We start from the raw sequence: 25,743 nt of genomic DNA, 5'->3' as shown, positions 1-25,743 counted from the left end.
TAATCACAGAACATAAATTTAAATGACTTTCTGTTATACTTGAAAGTTTAAGCGGCTTAGATGTTAATATATCAAAATTGCCATTTCATTCTATTTATTTCCCATCACATTAAAACTGAACTTTTCTCTTTAAAATCTACAGAAATTGAGCTCCTGGCAAAACGCTATCTGGAAAGAGGGTATTTGGTTCCGGATCATGTAACAACTCACTTGATGCTGGAAAAGCTTAAGTCAATGGGAAAACAGAGCTGGTTACTGGATGGCAAGTGCCTCAGTTACTTGTATGTTTTATGTTCTATACTATCATGGTCCCAGGAGTCATAGGGCGATCTGGGTGAAAGGTCAAACAGCAAGGTGTGGGAAACTTTCATAGTTGTAAAGAACGAAAGGTGAATCAGGAAATGGTGACTAGATGATGCAAAGATTGGGTTTCAACAGATTTTTAAATGAGGAAGGGATGAAGAACTAGAGGCGAGGCAATCCATAGCTTTAAACTCTGCAGAATTAAATCAGAGTGGAGATACTAAGGCAAATTAATTTCTCTCCTATGTCATTGCAGGGAGGAGAAACATATTGTGTGACTTCCTCTTAGATGCTCCCTTGGGATTGATGGTGAATTGCTTCCACTCATTCTCTGGGGTTCCGATGGGGCAATTGTAGGCTGTGCTGTGGGTGGGACAACAGGTACTGACAAGATAGGTGTAGTGAGCAATGTGGGAGGTGGTGTGCTTTTGCTGCTCTTCATGCCAGGACTCCATGTGTGGTTGATGACTGGAGGTTAGTGCTGGTCCACTGACAATTCTCAATGCCATTCTGAATCTGCATCTTGAATGGTCATGGGCCAGGGAATCCCATGAGTCTGGGGGATATTGTAATTTTTCAAGGAGGCACCCAGTGGCCACAGTGCCTGAACTGCCATGAACATATGATGTCTTGATTTCTTTATGAAGGAATGCCAGGACTGTTTGATTGAAAGACTATGAAATAACAACTAAATACATGAATAAGTTGCTCATGCAGGCTGCACCGCACTGTGTATTGACCAAAACCATGCTGCCAAGGATGGAGGTGGAAGCAGATAAAATACTGGCATTTAAGAGACATTTAGATAGGCACATGAACATGCAGGAAATGGAGGAATATGGATCACATGTAGGTGGGGGAGATGAGTTTAACTTGGGGTTATTTTCAGCACAGATATTATGGGGCAAAGGATCTGTTTCTGTGCTGTACTGTTCTTTGGTTGTAAGAAAATATTGCTTTTATGACCAGTATCTGATTCAGACAGATGTTTAACACATGCTTTCTATTCTCTGGTAAACACCCAAACCAATGCCATTCCAGGCTTCAAATCCTGAAATGATCAGAACATAGCTGAAGAAGGTTTTTTTTCTCTGTTAAACTTTTTTCTGCACATCCTATTTAGACTATTGGCTTCAAATAGGATTTAATTTTTGTGAGGACAGTTTATTTGAGAATGGGATGTTACAGCAAGTTTGACCTGTAGCTTCTTCTTATCAAATATCCATACAACCAGTTCAGCAACAATTGTTGGATAGTCATAAAAGAAGCAGTAACTTATTTCTCCTACTTCAAGAAAACTAAAACCATTTGTAAATCATGCACGTGTAATGGCAATTTCTTAAAATCCTAACAAGGCCATAATGATAAAAGTTGGGTCCTAACTTGGACATTTTACCGAGTCCTGCACCCGATAGTGAACCTTAGCTGTGATCTAGATTTCATGCCATGTTTTTTTCTATTTTAGATTCTCTGACCAATTCTTATTCTTATCCTTGTATTCTCCAGCCTAAGATCAGTCATTAAAATGACTGTCAGCATGAAAAAGTGCTGTACCTTAAAAAAAGATTGTATACTGTACTTGACTAAACACAAATACTGGTGTAACTCAGCAGGTCAGAATATCCCAGCACTTTGTGTTTTACTTGAGATTCCAGCATCTGCGATACCTTTTGTCACCATACTGAATTGATTCCTGCATTGCAGTGCATTCAGAGCAGCAATAACTATGTTGCAATTAGAATGGAATAATACAGATATGCACTATGATATCTGTGCTGACCATGGTGCCAAATTAAACTAATCATATCCTCCTGCACATAGTTTTTATCCTTCCATTCCCTGCCTGTTCATGATTCATATGCTTCTTAAATGTCACTATCATTTCTGCTTCTACCACCTCTCCAGGCAGTATGTTGCAGGTACCGACCACCTTGTAATTCTCCTTTGAACATTCTCCACTCTCACCTCAAAGCTATGCCCTGTGGTATTTGACAATTCCACCTAGGGTAAAAAACTCTGACTACTGTATATATGTCACTCATAATTTTATATACCTCTATTATGTAATCTCTCAGCCTCTGACTCTCCCGGAAAAACAATCCATGTTTATCCAACTTCTCCTATATAACCACTTAATCTAAGCAAAATCCTGGTGAACCTCTTATGATCCCTTCTCAAAAGCCTCCACGTCTTTCCTGGAGTGTGGTGAACAGAACAGTGCACAATATTCCAAATGTGGCCTAATCAAAGTTTTAAGCAGCTGTGACATGACTTGCCAATTTCCAGACTCAATGCCCTCGCCAATGAAGCCAAGTATGCCGTATGCCTTCACTGTGCTGCCACTTTCAGGGAGCTATGGATCTGCACTCCTAGATCTCTCGGTACATTAATGCTCCAAAGGATCCTACATTTTACTGTATACTTTCCTCTTACATTTGACCTCCCAAAGTGCAGCATTTCACACTTGCCCACATTAAACCCCATCAATTTTTCCACCCAAATTTCCAAATGATCTATATCCTGTTGTGTCCTTTGACAACCTTCGTCAATATTCACAGCTCCACAATTTTTTGGCTTGTCTGCAAACTTACAAATTAATCCACTAACATTTTAGTACAAATGAAATATATATATATATATATATATATATATCTATATATCTCAAAAAGGTTCCAGCAATGATCTCTGCTGAACAGTACTAGTCACAGACCTCCAATCAGAATAATACCTCTTTACCACTGTCTTCCATGGCCAAGCCAGTTTTTAATTTAATCTACCAACTCACTGATCCTGAATCGTCTGGATGGATCTATCACGAGGGACCTTGTCAAATGTCAAATTCCATGTAGACAACTTCCACTTTCCTACCATTATCAATCATCTTCGACACCTCACAAAACTCAATCACGTACTTAAGACATGATACCCTCTCACAAAATCATGCTGACCATTTCTAATAGTTCCATGCTTTTCCAAATGTGAGTAAATCAATAGACAATAGACAATAGGTGCAGGAGTAGGCCATTCGGCCCTTCGAGCCAGCGCTGCCATTCAATGTGATCATGGCTGATCATCCACAATCAGTACCTCGTTCCTGCCTTCTCCCCATATCTCCTGACTCCGCTATCTTTAAGAGCCCTATCTAGCTCTCTCATGAAAGTATCCAGAGAACCTGGGAATCTTCAAGAGAGTCAAGAGTCAAGAGTCAATTTAATTGTCATTTGGACCCCTGGAGGTCCAAACGAAATGCCGTTTCTGCAGCCATACATTACATTACACACAAATAGACCCCAGACACAACATAATTACATTTAACATAAACATCCATCACATAGCTGTGATGGAAGGCCAAAAAAACTTATCTCTCCACTGCACTCTCCCCCCCCCCCGATGTCAGAGTCAAAGTCAAAGCCCCCGGCTGGCGATGGCGATTGTCCCGCGGCCATTGAAGCCACGCCGGGTGGTGCGAGGTCGCACACCGGGTCTTGGTGTTGGAGCCCCCGGTGTGTGCTCACATTCCTTGGACGTAATGCTCTTGGGATAGGGAGAATAACGATTAATTGAGAGAAATGGAGATGATCAATAATAGGATTGGGCTTGACTGCATCGTAAAACGTTACATAACAATTTGTCGACCGCATGCCGCTAACAGCTGCAAAGGATTCTTACATGATGTGAAGCAAAGCGGACGATCCCAGCATCACGGGGTGGAAGGGGAGTCCCTGGAAACCGTTATGTGAAAACGTGTCATCTGCAGTGTGTATGGAAATGGCAGATCAAAAATATGTTTGTAGTGATTTATTTGCAGTTTTTTTCTCACACACACTCCCAAGAGAGCAAATTTAATTTCATAACTCAAATGTTTGGGTAGTGATTTGTGAATTCTGTAAGGGTGAATTTCCATTACCAGAATGGACATAACCTGGGGATCTGGACCAAGCCAGTATGGGTGATTTACATTTAATGGTATGAAGCTAATTGAACATGTACATCGATTTTATTACAATCATATCAATAATATATTAATTAATTCATTAATATGAATTAATATATTATTTTATTCCAATAATTATAATAATAAGAGGCATTCATACATGAGAGATGTTCAGAATTTATTTTCATGATTAGTGTCATGGATTTAAATGAATAAATGTTGTGACTTATGTATTATTCTGGCGTTTAGAGGAATAGCTCCTCCTGCTGGTTTTACTGGTAAATCATTGGCTGCTAATGTAATCCTTTACTGCTCCGAGTCTAGGTTTCCCTCATACGCTAGCTCAGGCAGAGGCACTTAACGGCATCTATCAGCTTGATCTTGTCATTCACTTGAATGTCCCATTTGAAACATTGAAGGAGAGACTTCGCGCGAGATGGGTTCATCTGTCCAGCGGAAGAGTATACAATATGACATTCAATCCTCCACTTTTGCGTGTGAGTACTGAACAAGCATTTTAGCTCAAGATGCAGAAACCTGCTTTGAAAACTAATAAATGGAGAAAATGTTGTTGCATTCATCGAATTATACCTGAGGATATATATTGAAATATACGAACTGAAACTGACAGATCTTTCAACTTAGATAAACACAAAATGCTGGAGTAAAGCTGCGGGACAGGCAGCATCTCTGGAGAGAAGGAATGGGTGACGTTTTGGGTCATCACCCATTGCTTCTATCCAGAGATGCTGCCCATCCTGCAGAGTTACTCCAGCAATTTGTATCTGTCTTTGGTGTAAACCAGCATCTGCAGTTCCTTCCTACACAGATCTTTCAACTTAATCAGACCCTGATCTATTATTAACTAAATAATTGCCAAAATACTGATAATGTAAAGATTATTAAACTGAATGGTTGCAGTTAAGTTCTGCTGTGTCACTGTGATGGGGTGGGCCTCAAAGACCCAGGAAAGTTGGATAAAAATGGAGACATTTATTTCACACTTAAAGAATGGCTGTATTGGCTTATAAATTCAAAAGTGGTCGAAACAAAACACTGGACCTGCCCTTTCACTTTAAGTGACTACTTGGAATGGCAAAGCTCAAGAAACAGAAGTAATATTAAATAGATGAACGTTAGTCTTGAGTTTGAGTTTAGCTTATTACAGAGCACAGTGAAAGGCTTTTAAATTCTAACCAGTCTGCAGAAAGACAATACATAATTACTATCACATCATCCACAATGTACAGATACATGATAAAAAGAATAAAGTGAATAACATTTAGTACAAGATAAAACAAGTAAAGTCCGGTCAAAAATAGTCTGAGGGTCTCAAATGAGGTAGATAGATTCGAACTGTTCTCTTGCAGAAAAAAGAAACATTTATTTTTTAATGTTAGGGATGTGTTGAAGTTTGATTTGGCCGTTTTCATTATGTGCTGATCTTCTTTAAGAACCAATCTTTACAATCTTGTTCCAAAAGATCCCTTTTAAAAATCAGGTTAATTATGTGTTTAATTGGACTTTAATTAAGATAAAACAATAATGGTTTTTCAGAGTATAACCAATATAAATGACTGATAATATTTACTCCAATATCTGACTTCAGGTTCAATGCTTAGACAAATAAATAAAGGCTGATTTAAACTTAAAAATGAATGTCTCTCTTTTGTCTGTCACTACTGTTTTCCTACTATCACTATTGTTGTCTCTTTTAAGAAACAACCTTGCCATTGATCTATTTACTGTGTATACCATGTTTTGCTATGATTTTGTTCTTTATTACAATGTAAATGATATTTGTTTCTGCATGCAGGGTATTGATGATATCACTGGCGATATTTTAATCCAGCGTGACGATGATAAACTGGAAGTGGTTGCATTTAGACTGCGTCAATACAAAGATATTACAAAGCCAGTTATCGATTTGTACAGGTTAGTCATACAAAACTTGACTATTTTCTGAAACCTCTCATGTAGTAAATCATCTGAGGTGCCTCACAGTGAAAGATGAAATTTGAATAGAGCTTGGGCAAAAGTTAAGGATGGGAGATGCAGTAGATTCATTGGACACTTTAGTCGGAGGGAAAATCTTAAAGCAAGATCAGATGGTTTCAGATTATTTATCTTGATTTGATTAAAGAGATATAACATTTTTACAATTTATAATATCCTTGTTACCTTTGTTGGCTGTGGTGGCTTTTTAAATGTAAGACTATTTACTGGCGTTAACTGTGATTAATAAAAATAATTGATCGATCCCACGCCACTTCCATATTTAGCTTCATCATTTGGTAAAGGCTGAAATGATTCAAAATTGGGACAAGGAGCAGCACAATGGTGCAGCAGTAGAGTTGCTGTCGTATAACGCGAGAGATCTGGGTTTGATCTTGGTTATGGGTGTTGTCTGTTTGTAGTTTGTATGTTCTTCCTGTGACTGTGTGGTGCTCTGGTTTCCTCCCACATTGTAAAGACATGCGGGTTTGTTAACTGTAAATTGTCCCTAGTGTGTAGGATAGAACTACTGTACGAGTGATCGCTGGTGGGCGTGGTGGGCCGAAGGGCCTATTTCCACATTGTATCTTTAAACTGAACTTAATTAAATTATGAAAGGAGAAAAAAGGAGAAATCATTTTTTCCAGCAGGGATGTTTGTGATAAGGAGACACTATAAATTTACTGTTGAAAATAAGCAAGAAAAGTTTTGAAGAAATTAGTTTTGGGATCATGGAATGCTTTACCATAAGAGATAGTTAAGATATGGACCACTGCATGTACTGACATTAGTTTTCCTTGGGTGATCAATTCTGACAAGAATGGATTTATTATCCAACCTTTGTTCACAGGTAGAGATGTGTTCTCCACAAACCATTGTGGCCCTCGTGGTAATGTTACTTTCATAATTATGCAGGTGGGGCCATCTGAGAAAGCAAATATAAATGATCAGCAGTATCTCTAAGTTATTTTTGTGTATGATTGACTTGTCCCTACTACAGTCACAATGCACTGGGGGTGATGAGGGTGGAAAGGAGTCAAATAACAGAGGTATTATTCCAATAAGGTACCGTTTTGGATGTTACCAAGCTTCATCAGTGAGGTCTGCACCAATCAAGGTTCTCTTATTCTTCCTTCTTGAAACGTGTAGATGACAGAATGGCCGTGAGGAATCAGAAAGTAAGCCACAACTCATCAGTTTCCAAATCCTATTCATCTCTTGATCTATTTGGTAAGGTTTAATACTGGGTCAATGCTGATGGTGAGGAGAGTAGGTGACGGTGCTTCTGTGGTAAACCAGTAGAGAATATATGGACAGACAAAGGAGGAGCAGCAGGCTACTCAGTCCTCAGTCCATCTCTGCCATCAATAAGTGTAAGATTGTAAGCTCATCTCCACATTCATGCCTACCGGTAGCAAGCTTTTCCCATCGATTTTCATTTTTGCTTTTCCTTAAAAATATTCAAAAGCTCTACATACGTCATCCTATCAGGAAGGTAGTTTCAAACATTAACAACCCGAGAGAAAATAATTTGCCTCTTTTCTGTTTTAAGTAGGCAACACGATTTTGAAACAGTTCGCTAATTCAAGATTCTCCATCGAGGAGAAAAACCTTTGCATCCCATCCTATCAAGACCCTTCAAGATCTTGTATTTCAATCAATGACCCTCTCATCCACACTAACTCTAACTGATAGAAGCTTAGCCTGACATACTTTTCAGATATTTGTCTGGTAATCCTTATCTGTCCCTGGTCCATAAATAAGCAAACCAATGATCAACACAGTCCTCCAGGTGTTACCTGTGTGAGGCATTTAGTTGGTTAACTTTCCTTCATATTGTTCCATTATAGTTAGTTGACAACTGAAGTTCAGAGCAGAAATATTCCCTACTACTTAGCAACCCGACTGTTTGAACTGCTTCATTTTAAGGCTGATATGAATGGAGCTGAATTCTGATATTGTTACAGGAAAGCCCCTATATAGACCTTGTGACATAGTGAAGAATATTCCTGAAACAACAGGAGATGGTTAAGGAACTCCTCCAAGGATCATTTTTATCTCTGTTGTGTTTGATATGACTCCAGGTTCTGACATAGTGAAGAATATCCGGTGACTCCCTTGATTTTAATTTTATAAAGTTACCTTCTTCTGGAGGACAAATTTGGGTTAGGGGGATTTTATTAATTTAGCTCACCCACAATTAACACGGAGTGGTGGTCCCATACCATAACCTTTGGGCTGCTGTTCACATTAAAGAGAGAAATCCACATGGGTAGTCCCGGAAGTGAGCGACTTGCTTCCACTCTGGTTTTGTGAAAATTAGTTTAGTTTCGAGATACAGCGCGGGAACAGACCCTTCACCCCACCTGTCGACCAGCGGCCTTCGCACATTAACACGAACCTACACTCACTAGGGATAATTTACATTTATACCAAGCCAATTAACCTACAAACCTGTACGTATTTGGAGTTTGGGAGGAAATCGAATATCTCGGAAAAACCCACAGAGAGAACGTACAAACTCCGTACAGACAGCATCTGTAGTTGGGATCGAACCCGGGTCTCTGGCACTGCAAGTGCTGTAAGGCAGCAACTCTATTGGTGTGCCACCATGCCGCCCCTAAGGACATTTTGGGAATCAATGTCCTGATAAGGTCATTGTGGGAATCACAGACTCTTCCACAGATGGGACAGCAGGTGGCTGATGGATTAAGTGGTGTAGTACTTGGGCCATTTAAATAGGGCTTCTCTGTGTTCTTGATGCAAAATCTCGAGGTGCTCAATTTTCTCCCATATATTCCTCCCCTTTTGTGATTACTGGCTTAAGGTTCCAGGCATCACCAGGATGTTATATTTTTCCAGAGTTTTTGAACACATCATAGAATCTTCCCTATGTCGGCTTGGTAACTTCATCCCGTGACAGAGCTTAGAATAGGGTGTCTGGGAAGAATGGTGTTGGGCATTTGAGAAACATGGGCTGTCCACTAGAATCGAGTGAGTGTAACCAGCATTCAGGGCTACAGACATTGGTCAGGGAGAGGGTGCTGCCATTGGTTCACTTATCTTTCCAGATGAATTTGCAGAGAAGGCCATATCTTTCCAGTTCCGTAAGCACCTGCTCTAAGTAGCCCAATTTTCAGAAGCTTCTTCACACTGAGAGTCAGGGGATAGGGAAACCAGATGTATGAAAAGGTACAGAACAGATCAGAGCCAGCACTGATGACCAAAGAGCCCACAATGGTCCATTGTTGGCAGTGGAGGAGGTGATAACGAGGGGATACGAACAGTAATACTAGCAGGACAATGAGGGTGGGGGTGAGATGGAGAGAGAGGGAATGCAAGGGTTATTTGAGATTAGAGATCAAAATTCGTACTGCTGGGTTGTAAGCTGCCCAAGCGAAACACGAGGTGCTGTTCCTCCAATTTGTGTGTGGCCTCACTCAGACAATGGAGGAGGCCCAGGAAAGGTATTATTGGTGAATACTGCTTGAATGGAGTCTGTCAGTCTAAAATCCCACTGGTGGCAGCCAGTGAAGCAGAACAGATAGATAGTTGGATTTCAGTTCAACTCTACGTATGTGGCTTTATGTTTCCCTCTTAATAAAAGCAAGGTATGCTAGAAATATTCAGCTTGTCAGGCAGAACCTGCAGGAAGAGAAAAAAAATGGTTTGGGTTGATGTCTAACCACCAGAACTAGATTAGTCTATGATTGTTATGTGTACTGACGTACAGCACTGACGAGCAGTGACACGAATTGGAAATAAATAATGATAATCGGGTTTAAAAATGGAACAGGGCAGAAGAGATTCAGATTCAGATTGTGTTATTTGCAGCGCCATCATGTGGCCGAGCCACTTTGGTCTCAACCATCGCGCGTCGAGCTCAAGCTCTCGCGTGGACCTGGCGTGATCTGGGCCAACCAATCAACGCTGATCTGGGTGGACAGCTGGCGGGGTGCAGCGAATGATGGAGCTAGCCTTCACCTCACAGTCAACACGTTAACACACCTTGCCCATTTGTACTAATTGTTGAGCTGTATTGTTTAAATATTAAACTGAGTGTTCATACCACACGTGAACCTCTTCAATAGTCACTCCCGACGATCCAGAATGACCTCTTTTGGATTTCTTCATGCCTGGAGGAGACAACACAGATCAGCAGAACGAGCCGAAGCTCAATTCCACATTCGCCAGATAACTGTCGACGTCACTAAGTACTATTACATGGCCAGTGCGCTGGACCAGGAAACCGCCAGGTGCCTCATCGATTACCATCACCAGCCACCATCCGACACCAAATACGAAGGGATCAAGACGCTGCTCAAGAACACTTTCGGTCTCAGCCGCCGCGACAGGGCGGCAAAACTCCTGCACATGGGTGGCCTAGGCGACCGCAAACCGTCCGTGCTCATGAAGGAAATGCTCGTCTTGATGGATGGACACAAGACCTGCCCCCTTTTCCAACAGGTCTTCCTTGAGCAGTTGCTTGAGGACATCCCCCTGCTCCTCGTGGATGATGATTTCACCGCCCCCCGATGGCTGGCAGCCCATGCGGACGTGCTGTGGCAGGACAAACAGCAGGATGGAGCCACAATCAATCGGGTGGCGGCTGTGCCTCGGCAGGTCATACGGGCGGTCCCAACCTCCATGGTAGGAGTGGCAGTGACGTCAGCCACGAATGGCGCCGGCAAGGACAAGTAGGGCTACTACCTCCAAAGGTGGTGTTCCGAGGCCCGCTAACGCCGACCACCCTGCACGCATCTGGGAAACGCCTCGGCCGGCTGTCGGTAATGGCAACTGCGGCTGGTCAAAAACATGGCCTCCTCTACACCTGGGATCGTCATTCGGAGCGGCGTTTTCCCGTTGACACGGGAGTGTAGGTCAGTGTTTTGCCCCCCTCGGGAACCGACACTCGTTCCAGACCGCCGCCAACAGCAGCAACATCAGAACGTACAGGGTCCGCACGATCCCGCTCAACTTCAACTCCTATCGCTTCAAGTGAATCTTTACCATCGCTGACGTCTCATAACCACTGATGGGTGCCGACTTCCTCCAGGCTTTCTCCCTGCTGGTTGACGTGGAAGGACAATGTCTCGTTAATTCTGAGACGTTCAAGTCGATCGCCTTGCGCCACGCCAAAATTAACTGCGCCCCACCCCGGCTCGGTGACCTTCTCTAACTACGAGTACACCAGGATCTTGGCAGAGTTCCCTGACATCATAACTCCCCAGTTGCCGCTGTCTGAAAACCGTCACAACAGCCGACCGGTACCCTGTTCCTCACATCCAGGACTTCACGGCAAACCTGGACGGTGTTAAGGTATTTTCCAAGATTGACCTGGTACGCGGCTACCATCAGATTCCGGTCCACCCAGACAACATCCCCAAGTCGGCCCTCATCATCCCGTTCGGACTCTTGAGTTCATGCTCATGGCTTTTGCCCTCAAGAACGCCGCCCAATCTTTCCAATGGTTCATGGACACGATGGGCCGCGGGCTGGACTTTGTGTTCATCTACCTCGACGACATCCTCGTCGCCAGCCGCTCTCACCAGGAACACCACGCACACCTTCGACAGCTCTGCCAAAGGCACAACGAGTATGGCCTAGCCATCAACGTTGCCAGGTGTTAGTTTGGCCTCACTTCCATCAACTTCCTCGGCCGCCACATCAACCAGCACAGAGCGGTCCCGCACCCAACCAAGGTCAAGCCCATTCGCAAGTTTGCCAAACCCTCAACTGTGAAGGGACTCCAAGAGTTTGTCGGCATGGTAAACTTCTATCACCGCTTCGTGCCAGCAGCTGCCAGGATCATACAACTGCTATTCAAGACCCTGGCCAACAAGCCGAAAGAGCTCATGCAATGCATTGGGCAATGCAACCACGACTGCATTTGACAACACCAAGGAGGCGCAGGCAAAGGCAACGATGCTGGTACATCACTTCCGCGGGCCAACGCACCAACAGTTCTCACGGTCAACGCATCTAGCACAGCCATGGGTGGTATGCTGGAACAACTGATCAATGGCAGCGGGCAGCCCCTCACCTTTTAAAGTATTCGCCTTCCCCCCCCCCCGAGCAGAAATGCAGCGCTTTCGACCGGGAGCTCCTCGCGCTCTACCTGGCCATCCGGCATTTCCGCTACTTGCTCGAGGGCAGGGATTCCACAGCTTTCACCGACCACAAGCCACTCACGTTTGCCTTTGCCAAAGTGTCTGATCCTTGGTCAACCAGACAACAGTATCACCTGGCGTGTGTCATGTGGCGCCATCATGTGGCCGAACCACTTTGGTCTCGATCCATCTTTCGTTGAGCTCGAGCTCTTGCGTGGACCTGCCGTATTCTGGGCCGACCAATCAACGCCGATCTGGGTGGACAGCTGGTGGGGTGCAGCGGTCAATGGAGTCAGTCTTCACTTCACAGTCAACACGCTAACACACCTTGCCCTTTTGTACTAATTGTGAGCTGTATCCTTTTAATATTAAACTGAGTGTTCATACAACATGAACCTCTTCATATTGTAATGCACACCAGGATGTATTGAAATACTTTGTTCAAATGCTCATAGTATACACAGTATACATGATGATAGATAAAATGATAAATACAGTGCCCTCCATAATGTTTGGGACAAAGACCCATCATTTATTTATTTGCCTCTGTACTCCACAATTTGAGATTTGTAATAGAAAAAAAAATCACATGTGGTTAAAGTGCACATCGTCAGATTTTATTAAAGGGTATTTTTATACATTTTGGTTTCACCATGTAGAAATTACAGCTGTGTTTATACATAGTCCCCCCATTTCAGGGCACCATAATGTTTGGGACACATGGCTTCCCAGGAGTTTGTAATTGCTCAGGTGTGTTTAATTGCCTCCTTCATGCAGGTATAAGTTTTTTTAGTATGTTTTAAAGTATGTTTTTAATGTTTCTTTGTGTGTCTTGTGTGGGGTGAGGGAGAAACCATTTTGGTCGCCTCCTCCACGGAGAGGCGACTTTTTCCAGGTCGCCTCCCCCGTGGCCTAACAACGAGGATCGGGCGGCCTTTCCTGGAGACGCGCCCGGGGCTTCAGCGCTGGGCGCAGCGTGGACTCTCGGCGTGGAGCAGGAGAGCCCTCGCTGGGGCTCGCCGGAGGGGAGCACTCCGTTTCGCTGGCCCGCGGCAGCTGGCAGCCGGAAGCTGCGGTCTGCAGAGTTCCAGCTGGCGCGGCGTCCACAGCCCGGGATCCCTCGTGCGGGACTCGGGAGAAGAAGGAGCTTCCACCGCTGGCCCGCAGCCAACTTCTACCGCGGACCCGGCGTGGACTTAACATCACCCCTGGAGGGGAGCTTCTACCACCGGCCCTGCGGTCTGCGGTGCTTCTGGCTGCGGCGGGGACTTTAAATCTTCGACCGCCGGCCTGCGGCCTACACCAACCTAAAGCCGCGGTCTCTGGTGAGGAAGAGCCGATCCTGGACTGACTCTGGACTCTGGTCCCGACCACGGGGGGAAATGGAGGAGGATTGGCCAAATTTTGTGCCTTCCACCACAGTGATGAATGCTGTGGTGGATGTTTGTGTTAAACTTTTATTGTTTATTGTGTGTTCTTTATCATTGTACCGCTGCTGACAAATTCATTTAACTTGAACTTTATGTGCAATGTGACGAATAAAACCGTATTGTATTGTATTGTATTGTAGAAGCCATTATGAAACTGAGAAACTTGAATAAAACTGTTAGAGATATCAGCCAAACCAAAGGCTTACCAAAATCAACTATTTGGAACATCATTAAGAAGAAAGAGAACACTGGTGATCTTACTAATCGCAAAGGGACTGGCAGGCCAAGGAAGACACCCACAGCTGATGACAGATTAATTCTACAGCAAGACAATGATCCCAAAGATACTGCTAAAGCAACAAAGGAGTTTTTCAAAGCTAAAAAATGGTAAATTCTTTAGTGGCCAAGTCAATCGCCCGATCTGAACCCAATTGAGCATGCCTTTTATATGCTGAAGAGAAAACTGAAGGGGATTAGCCCCCAAAATAAGCATAAGCTAAAGATGGCTGCAATACAGGCCTGGCAGAGCATCATCAGAGAAGACACCCAGCAACTGGTGATGTCCATGAATCGCGGACTTTAAGCAGTCATTTCATGCAAAGGATATGCAACAAAATACTATATATGACTTAAAAAAATAAATTGAGATACAGCGCTGAAACAGGCCCTTTGGCCCACGGAGTCTGCACCGACCAGCGATCCCTGCACATTAGCATTATCCTACACACATTAGGAACAAATTTACACTTGCACCCTGCCAATTTACATACATATCTATTCGTCTTTGCAGTGTGGGAGGAAATCAAAAATCTCAGAGAAAATCCGCGCGGTCAGTGGGAGAACGCACAAACTCCGTACAGACAGCACCTATAGTCGGGATTGAACCCGGGTCTCCGGCGCTGCAAGCGCTGTAAGGCAGCAACTCGACCGTTGCGCCATCGTGGCCATCCTTTCATTTCTTTCATTTACATGACATTGCTGTGTCCCAAACATTATGGTGCCCCGAAATGGAGGGACTGTATAAACACTGCTGTAATTTCTACATGGTGAAACCAAAATGTATAAAAATGGCCTTTATTAAAATTTAACACTGTGCTCTTTAACCACATGTGATTTTTTTTCTGTTACAAATCTCAAATTGTGGAGTACAGAGGCAAATAAATAAATGATGGGTCTTTATCCCAAACATTATGGAGGACACTGTATACCAACAAATGCAACAACTGAATAGCTCATAGATTGTACTGCAATTTGCAGTAATGCTAAACAATACCACAGTGCAATATGATGGTCTGTCTGTGAATGGGGTAAAAGGCAGGAGAGATGGCGTGGCAAGCTGGAAAAGGGTAGTAATGGTAGAGATATGGGAACAAAATATCTTCATGGAAGGGGTGGAATTGATGGTATGTGATTTAAAATTACAGAAGTAACGTGATGTGGATGTTTGAAATGAAAGCAGATGAATGCTGGAAGTGTGTAGGAAGGAACTGCAGATGCTGGTTTTTCATACCAATGGGTTGTAAGCAGCCCAAGTGAAACATGAGATGCTGTTCCTCCAATTTGCGTGTAGCTTCACTCTGACAATGGAGGAGGCCTAGGATAGAAAGGTTAGTGTGGGAATGGAAAGGAGAATTAAAGTGCTTAGCAACCGGGATCAGGTATCAGGTAGGCCCAGCTAAGTTACTCCAGCTTTTTGTGTCTATCTAAATGCTGGGTGAACATTGCCAGAAATTGTTGAAATCAGCATTGAACAGAGTCTGTACTGTGTTTATTTGACAGATGGGTGCTGTTGCTTGAATTTATGTTGTTAGCATCAAAAGCAGCATCTCATTTTCCAGCTAAGCACATTACTGCCTTTCAGATTCAATTGTAAGAACAACAATTTCAAAATGCGCATTGTAAGCACAAGAAACAGCAGATGCTGGCGTACAATAAAATACACAAAAGTGTTGGAGTAACAGTAGCTCAGGCAGCATTTCTGGAGAATATGGATAGGCTGAAGAAATGTCCTGATTAGTGTTGCCAACTGTCCCTTTTTAGCCGGGACATCCCGTATATTGGGCTAAATTGGTTTGTCCCATAGGGGACCGTTCTTGTCCCGTATTTGACTGCTACTTTCGGGTCGAGGGGACTGTCGGATCGGAGCCCCGCGTCCGGCCCCACCTCACCCTTCCCGACGTAGTGCAGCCCATGGAGTGCAGCAGCAGCACCTCGCCCATGGCCCCGTCAGTCGGCAGCCTGGCCAGCTGTCCGACCTTCGGACCTTCACTTACCGCCGACACCACAACCCCTCCTCATGGCCAATCATCGGTTTATGAGTTGCATGGGGTGCCAGACTTTGCGAGCGACGTCGCTTGGGCCTAAACTCCTCAGCTGGCCCGCCGGCTGGGCTTTGTGTGCAGTCCAGCACCCGGGCCAACTCATCATTCACCCAGCCACAGACGAGTCGGTCAACGAATTGCCGTCGGGAATTTATCCCGTTTTGACCTTTTTTTCCCTTATTTGGGAGTGAGAAAGTTGGCAACCCTAGTCCTGATCCAACAATTCACCTATCCATATTCCCCAGAGATGTTGCCTGACTTGCTACGATGCTCTAGTACTTTCTGTAACAAATAAGCATTTCCTGTTTTCATTTCAGGCTTTCATCATCCACAATAGTTTGCCTTTGTGTTTGTTTCCTCCTTTTAGTTTCTGAAACGTTCCTGCTTTAGAATGTTTTTCACACCATTGTAAACTATTCTTTTGAAAGCAGTGATTCCAGGGACACTGAGTAGAGCAAAAACTACCTGAATATGTTGACTTTTTTCTATCTGAACCCAGTGAGTAAATTGCAGGCTATTTCACATGGAGAGCTTCACAGATTATTCCAATTCCAATCCCATCTTCCCTCAAAAATCCAAGCCTATCCACTATTTGGTATGGATCACTGATTAATGGTTAAAAACAGAATCTTTGGCTATTTTGAATGGAAGGAACTGAGACCAACTGCAGCATCCTCCGACTCTCACTTTGTTTGAAGTCAGTCAATTTAAATCGCATCGATTTAAATATGGGATTGTATCTGAAGTGCTCAGAACTGTACCACGAATCATTTTAACTAGTTCAACCATTGGCAGGCCCTGGAGTCCAAACAAAGAACAGTTTATTGAAATTCCCAGTAGGGAGAAGAAGACTGCAACTTGCAAACAGATCACATCTCGATATTAACTTTCATTGCAGAGAAAGGGATCAGTTTTCTGTCAGTATTAATGCACAGTCATTTGTAAATGTTTTGCATCACTGAGCTAAGGTTACAAAACGTTTCGTAAGTACTCACCAAGATGGAAACATAGAAAATAGGTGCAGGAGTAGGCCATTCGGCCCTTCGAGCCAGCACCGTGATTCAATATGATCACGGCAGATCAGTTCCCCGCTCCTGCTTTCTCCCCATGTCCCTTGATTCTGTTAGCCCTAAGAGCTGTATCTAACTCTCTCTTGAATACATTCAGTGAATTAGCCTTCACTGCCTTCTGTGGCAGAGAATTCCACAGATTCATAACTCTCTGGGAGAAAAAGTTTGTCCTCATCTCAGTCCTAAATGATAATGAAATAAAATGTAATGAATAAAAGATAATGGTACTTTAAGAAAGAAGTAAGAATCTCTTGGAAAAATAAATTGTCATCAGTAATATTATTTTAAAAGATGCAAATTGGACTGGCCACAACCAAGAAAGGAAACTGTGGTGTCTTTGTTGTTTTCTGTAACAGCCTGGTGTTGGCACCGCTTTATTGGTTTTCGTAATGGTGACTCAACAGAGATAGAGAAAATGTGTCGACCCACCGAGTGTAAACACATGGAATGGAATTGACTGCAGCTGCAAGGAAATTCTTCTAGAGCACGGGCTGTGTTAGGATTAATGGTCAAACAGCATCTTAGCTCATATTAAATTAAAGGATGTTTCCACCAGTGGGAGAGTCTAGGACTTATTTTAGGAAGGAGATTAGAAGACATTTATTTAGTTATTTAGTTATGAATCCGTGGAATTCTTTGCCACAGAAGGCTGTAGAGGCCAAGTCAGAGATAGATAGATTTTTGATTAGTACAGGTGTCAGAGGTTATGGAGAGAAGGCAGGAGAATGGGGTTAGGAGGGAAAGATAGATCAGCCATGATTGAATGGTGGAGTAGACTTGATGTGCCGAATGGCCGAATTCTACTCCTATCATTTACGACTTAAATTGCAAGTTCACAAGCATGTAATGTGAATCAAGCATTGGTCCCTATTGCAGTCTTCCAGGTGAAAATGTAAGAAAAGATACTGGGCTATTTCTTGTGCCTTATCTGGATGTGACTGGTGTTGTGTTGCGACTGTAGTAATAACTGAAGCCTTACACCAAGATAAAGGTCCAAAGACTTTATTAACGACATAGCTTAGATGACTTCATGCTAGCACGTCTCTCTAATTCTAAGGGAAACAGGCAGGGAGGATTACTGTAAAAGCAAGTGGGCGTAACTTCAAAAGCATGATTCATAACATGAATGACACTGATCTACAACCGGGCAAATGACTGTCACCAGAAAACTGCCCTTTTTTAGACACAAAATGCTGGAGTAACTCAGCGGGACAGGCAGCATCTCTGGAGAGAAGAAATTGGTCACCCATAGTAGAATGGGACACCCATTCCTTCTTGCTAGAGATCCTGCCTGTCCCGCTGAGTTACTCCAACATTTTGTGTCTATCTGGTTTTTACAACCAGCATCTGCAGTTCTTTCCTACGCACTTCAACTGCCCTTTTTTGTTTGTTGTGGTTGATTTCTTGTGGAGATGTACAAATAAGAAAAAAGAAACATTTGCTACATGGTTTGGAGACATGGAATCTAGGGTTCAGAAATGTAAGAGTGGTGTTGGAACAAGTCCATCACTCATCAGCCAGTCTCTCTCGAATGTTTATTTTACTTTCCACTAAACTTTGAAAAGTTGATTGGAATAATAAGTTGAGAATAATAACAAAAGGAGTTGAAGAGAGGATTATGATAAGATCAAGATGGAGGATGGTGAAGTGAAAAAGGACATAGGAGAAAACTGGGAGAGGATTAGGTAACTCATGAAACCAAGTGAAATAAGAGCAAATGAGCCACAAACATTTCTACATATTAAAAAATGGATGTAGTAACTTTCACAGAATGCATTAAAAAAAATCCCGTCAGATTTAAGAGCCCATTTTAACAATTACGCATTTTCTGTGTCTGTAATAGCTACACTAGATGTAGGTAATATAACGAGAGACCATGTAATTAAAAGAACAAAGAAGAAAATGTTAGTTGTAATTAACCACAGTACTCTGGTACTGGAGAAAATAAGCACTCTGAAGTAACTTTATGAGTTCACCTATTTTAGGCTGTGGGCCGAGCATCAAAAATGTGTCTAGAAATCAGTTTTCATGACCCAAGTCACAGAACTACATGAAATTTTCCACAGATTTAGATGAAAAATAATTGAGAAGGAAGTCATAATTCGTTATTGCCGAAAGTTGCACATTAATTAATTAAACTCATTAGAAAATGAGATCGGGAAAGTAAGCGCCATCTAGTGGCCAATGCCCATATTACACGATGAGCAGCCTATTTCCGTGTTGCAGTCCATTTAAACTATATATTATTATACCTATATATATATATACACATATATATTAATGGCAGGGGAGACCTTCCCCTGTGGAGGGTCAGGCAGAGGCTACAAAAAAAACCCCATCTCATAGTCATTAAGTCTGCATGGACTTCAATCCATAACATTTCAACCTCTTCTTAATGTTAATGAGAATAACACTGTTACTACCATAGATAAATTAGTTCAAGTTTAAGTTCACATACACCAATTGATTTCTACATAAACATCAGCCATTTCTTACCATTTCTCACTCCAATGGCAGCCTATAAAGTGCAATGAATATTCCCCCGTGGTCAGGGCCTGGAAACGGCCACTACAGACAGCACTATGTACAGCCTAACCCCCCCCCTCCTCCCCCCGCCCGCGGAGATGATCCGCGGCTCCGCGTTCGCGAATCCGACGCTTTTTAATTGAGACCGCGGCTTCACCATGTTAAATACATAGGCCCCGTGATCGGAGCACTTTTTCCCGGTTAGTTATCGCAGGCAGCTCCGAGATTAGATGGTTAAGACTTATTACTCTACAACAAGCTGGCATTAGTGAAAATGTTTAATTTACCTTGTTATTGATACATATAGTTTAGGCTCTCAATTTCATGAATTAATGAATAAGTGAATGAGTGAATGGTGAGTGAATGAATGAGTGAATGAGCGAGTGAATGAGCGAGTGAATGAGCGAGTGAATGAGCGAGTGAATGAGCAAGTGAATGAGCGAGTGGATGAGCGAGTGATGAATGAGTGAATGTATGAAGCAATGAATGAGTGAGTGAGTGAATGTAATTAACTTCCGGCTAATGAGTTTTGAGGCATTTGTTTGAACTTGAGCAGATAGGATGTGTCAATACACCTCAGAATTAATTATGCTACCACCATCAGCAGTTGTATCATCAATGAAGATAAGTGAGCCAGTACCTTCAGCAGCCATACAGCCATACATCCCCATCACCGTGTTTCATAGATGAGGTGGTATGCTTTGGATCTTGGGCAGTTCCTTCTCTCCTTCATACTGTGCCCTTGCCATCACTCTGATATGTTAATCTTTGTTTCATCTGTCCACAAGACCTCTTTCCAGAACTGTGGTTGCTCTTTTAAGTACTTCTTGGCAAACTGTAACCCGGCCATCCTATTTTTGCTGCTAACCTGTGGTTTGCATCTTGCAGTGTAGCCTCTGTATTTAGAAACATAGAAACATAGAAATTAGGTGCAGGAGTAGGCCATTCGGCCCTTCGAGCCTGCACCGCCATTCAATATGATCATGGCTGATCATCCAACTCAGTATCCCGTACCTGCCTTCTCTTCATAACCTCTGATCCCCTTAGCCACAAGGGCCACATCTAACTCCCTTTTAAATATAGCCAATGAACTGGCCTCAACTACCCTCTGTGGCAGAGAGTTCCAGAGATTCACCACTCTCTGTGTGAAAAAAGTTTTTCTCATCTCGGTTTTAAAGGATTTCCCCCTTATCCTTAAGCTGTGACCCCTTGTCCTGGACTTCCCCAACATCGGGAACAGTCTTCCTGCATCTAGCCTGTCCAACCCCTTAAGAATTTTGTAAGTTTCTATAAGATCCCCTCTCTATCTCCTAAATTATAGGGAGTATAAACCAAGTCTATCCAGTCTTTCTTCATAAGTCAGTCCTGACATCCCAGGAATCAGTCTGGTGAACCTTCTCTGCACTCCCTCTATGGCAATAATGTCCTTCCTCAGATTTGGAGACCAAAACTGTACACAATACTCCAGGTGTTCTGTTCAGATTTTCGTTCATGAAGTCTTCTGCGGACAGTGGTCATTGACAAATCCACACCTGACTCCTGAAGAGTGTTTCTGATTTGTCGGACAGGTGTTTGGAGATTTTTCTTTATTATAGTGAAAATTCTTCTGTCAACAGCTGTGGAGGTCTTCCTTGCCCTGCCAGTCCCTTTGCAATTAGTAAGATCACTAGTGCTCTCTTTCTTCTTAATGATGTTGTTTTTTGTAAGCCTAAGGTTTGGCTGATGTCTCTAACAGTTTTATTCTTGTTTCTCAGTCTCATGATGGCTTCTTTGTCTTTCATTGGCACAACTTTGGTCCTCATGTTGATAAACAGCAATAAAAGTTTCCAAATGTGATGGAAAGATTGGAGGAAAGACTAGGTGCTGAGAGCTCTCTTATACCTGCATTAGGGAGGCATTTAAATACACCCGAGCAATTATAAACACCTGTGAAGCCATGTGTCCCAAACATTATGGTGCCCTGAAATGTGGGGGACTATGTATAAACACAGCTGTAATTTTTACATGGTGAAACTAAAATGTATAAAAATACCCTTTAATAAAATCTGACAGTGTACACTTCAAGCACATGCGATTTTTTTCTATAATTAATCTCAAAGTACAGAGGCAAATAAATAAATGATGGATCTTTGTCCTAAACATTATGGAGGGCACTGTACTTTGCCAGAGGAAGATGACTAGCTACAGCTACATCTGGAAAAGGGTGATCCATGCCTTAATGTTTTGTTCCATGTTGGAATTTGTCACATTTAAAGCTTTTTTTAAAATACCTTGCTGATTGATCCTTGGCATAAGGCATGCTTAGGATGAGCTAATTTAGATTACAATTAGCAATAACATTAAGGAATTGTTCATCAAATCAATCTTTGTTACATTGGCAATAATTGGGGTGACACATTTCTCACTATTTATAAAGTTGCGATGATGTAATAATACATATTCAAAATTCTGTTTATATGCTGATTCCTTTGTACATATTTTCAAAGGTGCACAATGACCAAAGCTCCTGTTTCAAGTCAAATTATGTGGGGAAGGTTCAGATGTTTGATTTTACGCCAGACTTTATGTACATACGCCAGATTCTATGCTCTGTTGCCTTCCATGAAACCCAGTGGTTGGATTCATATGGGGCTAATTAGCATTGTTTTTGTTATGGGGAATGTTTCTTTTGCTAGTGTTTATTTTACACCCAAGCAGTAGCTTTGTTTGGGAACATTTGGATTTGCCATTTTGAAGATAATTCGAGCAGATGGTCTGTAATACACCAGCTTTTTTAATCTATCTTTGGTCTTTAATACTTTTTGTTGCCTGTCTCTTGTTAACTGGCTGTTTCTTGTCCCATCTCTCATGTATTTGTAGAGGAAACAAATGATATGAATCTTTAGGAATGCTCAATACTTTTCAAGCAGGTTGTGGACTTGATCCACAAAATGTGATTTAAGACAATTCTCCAGTTACCTGATTCAATGCTCTACTATGCAGATTGGGCTGCAGGGAACCCATTAGTTTACGGTGATCATTGCTTTTTGAAGCTTGTTTTGTTTTCTCTACAGAACCAAGGGAATTCTGCACACATTTTCTGGGACAGAAACAGACAAGATTTGGCCGTACATTCATTCACTACTAAGTGCCAGGATTCCAGCACTTAACATCGAAGCACCAATCGGACAAAGCTGAGCCAATTTACATGGACGATATCCGGGCTCAAAGAAATTCTAGTGTTTTTTTTCCTTGAACCTAAAGCGTTTTATTTAATTTGATTCAAGATAACATTTTTTTTCCTTCTAAATGTAAGCATGTGCCATTATTGTTAAGGGTTTCTAATCTCTAGAAGCCTCTAAATACCATTCTGCCCCAATGTTATTGAAACAAAATGGAGACAGTGAAATGTTTTCAAATATCATTCCAGGTAGCCTTTGAACTGGTTAGCATATCAGGAGTCATTTATTTTATATAGCTGTGTTCCAGCCAATTTCACAATATAAAATATCTGGGTTAGCACAGAATAACGTCATTTTGTATTATTTAATTGGGATTTCTACAAATACTTTTTTGGGTATTACATATGCTTATCTTTTTGTAATGCAGTGTTCTAAGCATAGCAGACCATCAAGGCTAAAGCATAATTGTATATATTTTTCTATCTAGAATCGTATGCAAGATACATTTAAAATGAAACTAATGCTGTGCTTCATCAAGGCGATGGCTATGAAAGTAGGGGAGTTTCCCATTTCTGTACTCTAAGGTCAGTTAGATATAGAATAAAACTCGCTGTGACCCAAACAGTGTGAGTTAATCGCAAGAATATTCTGTTCTTCCTTTTAAATTTTCACTTTTTCCATTTGACCAATCTACACACTCTCTGAATTTACATACAAGATAGGAACTATATCTCTTTCATTGCCCATATTAAAATTAGTCGGCCCTCAACCCACCCTCTTAGTATTTGCATTTATTGTTTTAGTGGAGCCGATTGTTGGGAGAGAAAGACAGCAGTGACTGATATTCCGTCACCTATTTACCACCAAGAACAAAGACAGACCATGCTGATATTGTGGCAGATTCACGATGAACGGAAAGCTAAGTAAGATAAATTGTAACCTATTTAATTTTAATACCTACAATTTGTGAGGAAAAGAGATCATAAGGTCATAAGTGATAGGAGTAGAATTAGGCCATTCGGCCCATCAAGTCAACTCCGTCATTCAATCATGGGTGATCTATCTGTCCTAACCCCATTCTCCTGCCTTCCCACAGCCTCTGACACCCGTACTAATCATGAATCTATCTATTCACTGCCGTAAAAATATCCGTTGATGGCCTCCACAGCTTTCTGTGGCAAAGAATTACACAAATTCACCACCCTCTGATGAAAGATATTCCACTATCTATCTGACCAATGCTTGGAGCTTTGGTATGCAGGCATTTTAACACAGAAATGATTATTCTTTTGTAGTCAGTCTGCATCATATTTCATCTGAATGGTGCCTTTGCCGAATAGATGGATGTGATATACGGTAAATATTTGTCAACCTGAGAACAAATGTCCCATTTCCTAAATGTTTCTTCAGTTAAAAAAAAAATATCTCAAAGGTGTTAACTCAAGTTGTACAGATTCACAGACTACTTCTTCAATCCTGGGTAAATGTTCGAGTGAACAGCATTCATTACAATGATATTACAATCATTACGATGGCTTAATTACAAGGCTCGGATAATGGATATAGGCAGGTTATTCACACAGGCAAGGTGGCTCTGCTAGATTAATTTCTGTCCCCACCTAATCACTGCCAATAACCCTATGCTATCAGAGGTCATTGAATAGGGATTAAGATTACAACCATCAGGGGAGGTTGTTATTTTTTGCACTCCTTTTTTTGCTGCCTTGACCCTGGATGGACTAGGCACCAAAAGCAGTCGCATCTCACGTGGATTAATGAGCGTAGAGAAAATAAGCAGGTCACAACTGGTCGCTAAGCGGCAAGGGAGGCTGCCTGGAAGATGACCCTGAGGTGTGCCTACTCTCTGCTGTATCGATGAACACAGAGATGTCGCTGAAGTCTATAAAATCTTGCCTTTTTGTTTAGTCAATATTCTCTCAACATTTCCCTTCCATTCCGTTATGAAAGCATTGGTACCTGATTAACATATTGTTTTACTGGCACCAAAGACATCCGGCACTTTGCCCAAGTAAAGGTTTTTCAAGACTGTGAACAGCATTGAAGTTTGACAAGCTATTCAGTTATAAATGAGCTCCACAATCAATTTTAACCTTCTGCACATCCATGTCACCAGGCAAGGATGATTTGGAAGTACAGAAACAAAGATTTTCAATAGTTTGATTTCTTCTGTGGTGGTGGCCCTATAACTTATGGATACACTAGAACCTGCACTGATTAGTGATTGACATTGGGATCTTATTGGATAAATTGGAAATAAATTGCTTTTCTACTGTTCCACATTCAGGTGGTTACAAATCAATAACCTACCACACCGTTTGTAGCCAGCCTGCAGTGGATTTGGAAACATCTGGTAAGGCAGTGTGAAAGATACCTCTTCTAGATGCACTGGGATGCATCCTCAATGATGTGACCTGGGGTCATCGGGTGTTTCGGGTCTCACAACATTGGACACCGTCTCCCAGGCGGCCCAGCCGGGGTTGATCAGGCCCCGACTTGTGTCCCAGCAGCAACCGCCCACGGATCAGCCCTCTTAACCCAAATCCACCTTGTGGCTTTCTTTGCAGCGTCGCTTGCGGATTGACTTCTTTGCCAGCCCCGTACTGCCCGACTGGTTGAGGACTTTGCAGAGTGAGCGTCCTGCAAAGCCTCTACAGCCCACCTCTATGGGCTCATATTATGTCTTCCAGCTGCTGTCCTGGAACATCTCCACCAGTTCCTGGTACTTTGCGCATTTCCTCTCGTTAGCCTCTTCAATACGCTCTTCCCAGGGCACTGTCAGCTCCAGAATGATCGGCTGTTTTGTCACTTCGGAGGTGATGATCATGTCTGGCCGGAGTGATGTTGCTGTGGAAAATTTCAGCTGTTTGCCCAG

At 42.4% G+C, this 25,743-nt stretch overlaps 1 protein-coding gene across 1 annotated transcript in view; it reads left to right on the top strand.

Moving 5' to 3' along the window:
- Nucleotides 1–25,743, top strand: part of ak4 (adenylate kinase 4) — a 48,783-nt gene extending 23,040 nt beyond the window's left edge. The window contains exons 3-6 of the mRNA XM_055642068.1: nucleotides 143–262; nucleotides 4,562–4,734; nucleotides 6,054–6,172; nucleotides 22,743–25,743. Coding sequence (XP_055498043.1) covers nucleotides 143–262; nucleotides 4,562–4,734; nucleotides 6,054–6,172; nucleotides 22,743–22,866 — 536 coding nt within the window. The 3' untranslated portion in view covers nucleotides 22,867–25,743. The remainder of the gene's footprint in view (nucleotides 1–142; nucleotides 263–4,561; nucleotides 4,735–6,053; nucleotides 6,173–22,742) is intronic.

This window comes from Leucoraja erinacea, chromosome 10 (assembly GCF_028641065.1).
Source record: "Leucoraja erinacea ecotype New England chromosome 10, Leri_hhj_1, whole genome shotgun sequence".
NCBI lineage: Eukaryota > Metazoa > Chordata > Chondrichthyes > Rajiformes > Rajidae > Leucoraja > Leucoraja erinaceus.
This window is presented reverse-complemented; position numbering and strand designations above follow the sequence as displayed.